The sequence below is a fragment of the Grammomys surdaster genome, unplaced genomic scaffold (assembly GCF_004785775.1).
Source record: "Grammomys surdaster isolate TR1022 unplaced genomic scaffold, NIH_TR_1.0 145, whole genome shotgun sequence".
NCBI lineage: Eukaryota > Metazoa > Chordata > Mammalia > Rodentia > Muridae > Grammomys > Grammomys surdaster.
Genome location: NW_021604603.1, coordinates 2,580,597 through 2,587,938, shown reverse-complemented (window position 1 = coordinate 2,587,938; position 7,342 = coordinate 2,580,597). Strand labels below are relative to the sequence as shown.

The following is a 7,342-nucleotide window of genomic DNA, read 5'->3' as shown; positions in this document are numbered from 1 at the left end:
CATCTGGGAAATGCCCAAAGAATTAATCGACTTCAATAGAAATTACCTCTTTCTCCAGAGAACTTACTCTTTTTCTTCATATGTCCTACAGAAAGCCTCTAGACAAACATCTCAGTGACAATTCCCTTTGGCTCCTTTTCTTAAACCCAGAAGTCATAATCCTTCCTACAATCCTCCTTCTATACAGGAGGTCTGATCCGTAAGATTTCTATAATAAAACCCCTTTTAAAACTCATCCTTAGCCAGGCAGTGGTGGTGCACACCTTTAATTCCAGCACTTGGGGAGGCAGAGGCAGGCGGATTTCTGAGTTCAAGGCTAGCCTGGTCTACAGAGTGAGTTCCAGGACATCCAGGGCTACACAGAGAAACCCTGTCTCGAAAAACCAAAAAAAAAACAAACCAAAAAACCTCATGTTTAGTTGTTCATGAATTTCCTTTATCCAGTTTTCAAGACAAAGGACCCAGAACCACTGACTCAGTGGACTATGAACTTGCAGCAGCTTAACTTTGGGGTTAAGAATACCTGAGACCAGAAAGTCTGTCCTTTTCAGAGATCCCCATTTCCCCCATTTCAGGGATAGGACATCTACTAACATCTTTCTGCATGGAGTCAGGGGATTTGTGTTTCCCAGAAACCTCCACGAGGCAGCAAAGAACTAAAACAGGAATTGGCCCTGCTGTGACCAACCCCTGGGCATCAGCTGCCTAGTGACAGAAGTCCCCTGGGAGCTGAGATTCACAGTGGTAGTTAGCAGTGTATGATGAAGACTGGACAGTAGTGATAGTGTAGGTAGAGCCTGGTGTGTGTGATGAACCTAGATACAGTGGTTTCTTCCCAGCAATAATAGAAGAGACACTAAGCAGATAGCTGTACTAGGTATGGTGGCACATGCCTATGATGCCAGTTTCAGGAGAAAGAAGCAGGAGAATTTCTGCAAGTTGGAAGCCTGCTAGTCTACAGAGTATATTGGGTGAAAGTGAACAATGATCAAAGTAGTCATGGCAGAGGAAGACATGAGAAGGGACAATGGCAAAAGAGCCATTCTCAGCTTTTTTAAATAATAAATGTTCCTAAGAGAAGAACAAGCCCTAGTTTTAGAGCAGGCTACTCCAAGCCAGGCTAGACAGGCAGCCTGCAGGCTCCTCAGAGGCTGCTGGCAGAGAGTGCAGGACAGAGGAGCCAGAAAGAAAGAAGAAAGGGACCCAGCTCTGGTGGTTCCTGAACGTAAGGGTCTAGAAAGGACAGGGACTCCTAAGTGGATTCTGGGTGGGAGGAGCAGGGAAAAGGGAACCAAGGCAGAAAGGAGCCCCTAGCCAGCAAGGAGGTGTGTTGGAAAGCTCTCCAGGCATAAGAGAAACTAGGAAAGTGGTAAGGAGATCCAGCCTTGTACAGGGCCAGCAAACCAGGGAAAGAGGGAAAGAGAAATGTGTCACAAAGAGTTGGAGAAGAAAATGAGGGAGGACAGAGGGAAGGAGGGGTCTGGAATCTCCTGGAATTTAGGAGGAGCCTGCTTTTCCTAAACCCTCCCAGAATTTGACCTTGAGTTACCCAAGAAACTCAATAACCTTTATGACCTTCCTGTCAATTGTCAACTTGACAGAATCTATAATCATTTAGATTTATAATCATAGACCTCTGGGAATGCCTGTGGGAGATACTCCTGACCGATAAGGAAAGATTTATCTTAACTGTGGGTGCGACCTTTCCGAGGCGGGGCATCCTGGACTGTGTAGAGAAAACCATCAAAGCACTAGCATCCTTCATTGGCCTTTTCTTCAGACTGCAGACTTGTGACCAGCTGCTTCAAGCTCCTGTTGCCTTGGCTTCCCCACCAAAATGGACTGTACCTTGAACTGTGAGCTAAAATAAACTCTAACGTTGGTTAATCAGCGTATTGTATCACAGCAACAGGAAAGGAAACTCAGACAACCCTTCAGAGAGCCTATCTCCTGTCTGCATGGATGCCTGAGAGAACTGGATTTCTTTCTTACTTTCTTTTCTATTGCTGTGAAGAGACACCATGACTAAGAAAGAATCTGAGACAGTTTCAGAGGGTTAGAGTCCATGACCATCATGGTAGGAAACAGGATATCAGCCATGGTGCTGGAGCAGTAGCTGAGAGCTTACACCTTGATCCATAAGCACAAGACAGAGACACAGAACTAACTTGGGGATGACGTCCTTCAACAAGGCCACACTTTCTAATCCTTCCCAAATGGCATCACCAACTGGGAACTGAGTATTTAAACATATTAGCCTACTGGAGTCTACTCTATTCAAACTACCATACCATCTATGCACACATAACAGCCTCCCCAGAAACGACCTATATCTTTAGTATATGTGGGCCCTAGGTGTGGGGCTTCATGTAGACAGCTGAGGCATTCACTTAGCTAAGGACAAAGGCTAGTTGTCATGCAATAGCTACACCAGGGAACAACAGGGTTATACCTAACCCAACCTGAGGGCTACCAACAGTCCCATTCCAGTGCCTGTAGCAGACAGGAGGATAACAACAAAATGATCTTTAGGGAAGAAGCATGGGGACTAGCACCTGCAAACTGGAATGCTCACAAGATAGAAAACTCACGGGGATCATCGGGTCACAGGGAGGCAAGTCCGAGTGAGTGGTAAACCAGCCTCAAGGTATGCTCATGGGTCACTTCCTCCAAAAACATCCACCACACCTATCCCCAGTCACCACCACGGCGTTATCACCAGCCATGTCTCTTTATTCATCCACTGCCTCTTGAGCCAAGTGAGTACTTGGAAGATACGGAGTGAAGCTATCTCCAGTACCCTGGGCAGCAGCCTGTCTCTGATGGACCAGGCCAGCCTGTGTATCTTTTATCTGCATGTATGATATGCATGCCACATGTGTGCAGGAGTCCATGGGGGCCAGAAGAGGGTGCTGGAGTCCTTGGAACTGGAGTTACACAGATGGTTGTAAGCCACCATGTATGTAGGTAGGTGTTGGGAGCCAAACTCAAGTTGTCTGCAAGAGCAGCCAGTGCTCTTAACCGCTGAGCCATCTCTCCAGCCTCGTGATTATTTCCATTAAGCAAAGACAAACAGATGTGCAGTAACAACATAAACTCCAAAGAGTGTTGTAATTTAGTTAAAAAGAATTGGGTATCAGTCAGCAAATAAATATATTTTACTTTAAAGAACTTTTTTTTTTCTTTTAGTTTTTTTTTTTTTTTTTTTCTTTTTTTTTTTTTTTTTTTTGGTTTTTCGAGACAGGGTTTCTCTGTGTAGCCCTGGCTGTCCTGGAACTCACTCTGTAGACCAGGCTGGGCTTGAATACAGAGTTCTACCTCTGCCTCCCGATTCTTAGGATTAAAGGTGTACACACCAACATCCCTCAGCTTGCTTATTCTTAAAAGACAATTAAATGGGAATTGATGTGTAAGTGTAAACTACTTTTGATAAATTACAGTATTCTTTATATACTTTAGATTATTATTAGCACATATATATATGTGTACACTGTGTACAGAGGAAGATGGGATGCAGAGCAACTCTGTGTAGTGTCTACATTTACGTGGGGTCTGGGAGACTTGGGTTGTCAGGCTTGTAGGGCAATTGTCTTTACCGGCTAAAACAAATGAAACGTTTAAATGTATTTCTGTGAAGAAAGTTAGGACAGCTCAATGATCCTGATATACTGCCAGTCATAATCATTAACCTAAAATGCACATATAGTCGAAATGCAGTGCTTGGCCAACTGCTACATTTTCTGCAAACTTCTAACTCTTAAGTCTTTTGTTTTGAACTCTCTCTAACCAAGTTACAAACTCATAGGGAATGTCTCAAACAAGTACTTTCAAACTAGCTTTTTAAAAAACTTTCTTTTTTTTTTAAATTTTCCTTTCAGAACTTGTAGCCAAGGCTAGGCTGAAATTCCCCCAAGATGAGAACAGCTGTCAGTGATGGTAAGGCTGCACCTCGGGTCAGACTACCTGTAGGAATCATGTCTGGACAGCAGGAGCAATAGAGAAGGATTGACAGTTTACTGGAGTATCTTTCAAAGACTCCAGCTGAGATCATAAGAGATCACACCTCAAGGAAGACAACTTACTATGTATACCTCCTTTCCCCTCCATCCCCAAATATTCCACTATTTTGACCTAGTCAGTATCCTGAAGGTGAACTGGGAGTAGGGGTGTCACAAGACCCCTTCATACTCTTTCCAATATGGCCACAGTGGATAAATCTCCCCTCCCTGCCTTTCACCATTATTCCTTCAATCTGTGCACTTGAACAGCGGCTGAGTCTAGCCTGTTAGGCCTGCTCAATCAGAGCTTTTGCCCAGAAGCTTTGGTTACAAGCTGATGATTGTAAAAATGTCCACTGTGGTGCACTGGGGCACCACAACACACATCCATTTCTTGAATCTGAACACTCACACATTCACCGATCTTTAATAATGATAGCTTTGTTTTCTCAAATGTCGTTTATTAAAAAATACAATTCCAGAGAAAGTAGAAGATAAAGGAGCGTGGGAAGTGGGTACAGTACACAGACCTCTTTAAGTCAGCGACATAAAGGGTCAAAGTAAAATGAGCTGCAGGCAAAAGGCCAGAAGCTCATCTATGGTCCAAACATCTGGAAGGTTCCATTGCTTTCCGGCTCTGGTCTCCTGCCTTCAGCAGGCTGCTTTATCCTTGGCATTTTAAAATTACATTATTTGTGTGTGTGTGTGTGTGTGTGTGTGTGTGTGTGCACACACATGTTGTGCAGTGCATATGAAGGACAAAAAACAACTTGTAGAAGTTCGTTGTCTCCTGTCATCTTGAAGGTCTCAGTGATCAAACTTAAGTTGACAGGGCAAGTTCCCTTACTCGATGAGCCACCTCACTGGCCTGCCATTTTAAATTAAGAAAAGAATGGGTGGGGTAGCTCATGCCTGTAATCTTAGCACCTCCGAGTTGGAAAGGCAAATAGATCAGGAGCTCAAGGCTATCCTCATCTACATAGGAGTTCCAGGCCAACCTGGGCTACATGACATCCTCTCTCATAAACAAAAACAGAAGCAAAATAAACAACAACAAAACAAAAAGACCTTTCTTGTTTCCATGCGGCTTCAATGTAGATTTCCTCTCTCCAGTAATGGGGTCACAGAGAAACTGTTTGCCGTGTCCTTGCTAACTCTTCTAGAGGCAGAGGCAGGCAGATCTCTATGAGTTCAAGGCCAGCCTACCATATATAGTGAGACCCTGTCTTAAAAAACATAAAATGTTAAATTGAGTCCCTAGCTGTCACTTTTAGAAGGAGACAACTCTTTGGAAACTCAAGAGTGGATTTTAAATTCATCTGGTGAGAAAGGAAGAATGCAAGGTGGGCTGGAGATGCAGCTTGGTGGTGCAGCACTTGCCTAGCACTCAAAGGGCCCTGGATTTGATCCCTAGCACCACATAAGGAAGCTGAGTGAGCCAGGAGGTGGCAGCGGCGGGAGATGCCTTTAATCCCAGCACTTGAGGGGCAGAAGGCAGATGGATCTCTGTGTGTTCCAAGGCAGCCAGGGCTCCACAGAGAAACCCTGTCTTGAAAAAAGGAAGGAAGGAAAGAAGGGAGGGAGGAAAGGAGAGAGGGAGGGAGGGAGGGAGGGAAGAAGGAAGGAAGGAAAGAAGGAAGGAAGGCAGGCAGGCAGGCAGGAAGGAAGGAAAGGGTTGAAATAATCTTTTGTTTGTTTTCTGAAGAGGATGCTGCTCTAATCCAGCCTCCTTCTGGCCAGGAAAATAACCAGAAGAAACAACTGCATTGACCAATGCTCACTCTTCCCAGGCCCCTCTACTATGGACTGGGCATCTCTTTGTCTACACCCTAAACAGCTTTGTGGCCCTACAGAATGAAGTTCTTTCTAAAGTGTGACAGAAACAGGGTTTGGAAGAGAAAGTAGTAGACAGTCTCAGGGGACATTTTCCAGAAGCTTCAGCAAATGGCACGATGCGCCTGCCCCCTACAGGTGTGGCCGGAGCTAAGGGTTGGCAGCATTTTGTCCCATCAAACAAGATGGGGCATACAAGTACCCCAGTGTATTCACCAGGGCTGAGAGAACGGAGGGGGTTAAGGGGAAAGGAAGGCGCTTGAGCCGAGTCCAAGCAGCAGGGGAAGAAGAGAGGAAAAACTTTGCCCTAAAGAGCATGGGTCCCTGAATCTAGGTCCTCGGCGGAACCCTACTATGGAAGGCCCTTCCTTACACACGTAGTTATCACAATGCCCTCCTTTGGAGGCAAAATCAGATGGCCCAGAATGGGCATCAGTCCGGCAGTCGGTCAGTCCTCCCCACCCTTCCCCAGTCTGCCTGAGAGAGGGAAGGCTTCATTGAAGACCCACCGGGGCCCTCCCCAATATTTCCTATAGCTAGAAAACAAAACCCCCAAAATCCTGGAGAAAAAGTCCAATAAGAACTTTCATCATAAAAAAAAAAAAATCAAATCGTCTTTCTCTTTTGCCTTCTCACACAAAGCTTCCTGTCCCAGTTAGGACAACATTACTATTTCATTTTTTAAAAATAAAAATAAAATATCCACCCACCCTTCCCTTCTAAGTGCTACTTCATAGAGCCCGCACTCCACACACCCCAAAGCAGGCATTGCTCCCTTGACACAAGGTAAACATAAAACTCTGCTGTGAGCCCACAGCTTCCCAGGGGCTGTTCAGCACAACCAACCCCAGTGCAGTCTGCAGAGGAAGGGACAGAGGATAGCGCTTGACTCTTCCAGCCCCCTCACCAAGGTCAGGCCCACCTGGACCGTGGGGAAGGCCACCGAGGGCTCTGCCCCTTCCTAGCAAAGGAGTTAGGTGAGGGAGAGGCTTCTCCCCCCAGCTCTGAGCAGCAGCTGCAGGTCTGGGCCATGAGTGAGTTCATTAGGTTCCATGACCTCGAGATCCCAGTGCAAACCAGCCGGTCTTCTCCTGGGCCAGGTCCAGCTCCCGAAGGCGGATGTGCACCTCCCCAAGAAGCACGTTCTCCCAAAATCCTTGCTCACTTAGCACACTCAACTGGAGCTCCCGCTGCTGTAGGTCTCCCTTGGGGATCCCATCATACACCAACTGCGAACATAGGCATTGGAAAGAGAGGCAAGTCGTGAGACACGGGGAATTCAGAAAGAGATGTTCCAGGCCCTAGGGTAATGTGTAGTCCTGGCCAGCCTGGAACTCACGGCAATCCTGCCTATGCCTTCTAAATGCTGGAATTATATTTATTGGAGCGTCTGATCATCCTCCATACAGGGTAGCAGGCTTCCCCTTCTCATATATTAGGGCCCAAGTCCCATCTGGAGGATTGCAACCTTAAGGGTTTGAAAGCTGTCATCATAAAGGGGAAGGGTAACG

General features: G+C 46.0%; 1 protein-coding gene across 2 annotated transcripts in view; it reads right to left on the bottom strand.

The window, feature by feature from the left end:
- Window positions 1-5,612: 5,612 nt before the first annotated feature.
- The window catches only part of Pik3c2b (phosphatidylinositol-4-phosphate 3-kinase catalytic subunit type 2 beta), a 61,983-nt gene continuing 60,253 nt past the window's right edge, over window positions 5,613-7,342 (bottom strand). Inside the window, exon 32 of one of the 2 annotated variants that reach the window (XM_028764643.1) lies at window positions 5,613-7,060. In XM_028764643.1, coding sequence (XP_028620476.1) covers window positions 6,875-7,060 — 186 coding nt within the window. In that variant the 3' untranslated portion in view covers window positions 5,613-6,874. The remainder of the gene's footprint in view (window positions 7,061-7,342) is intronic. The other variant, XM_028764642.1, reaches the window with a different exon arrangement.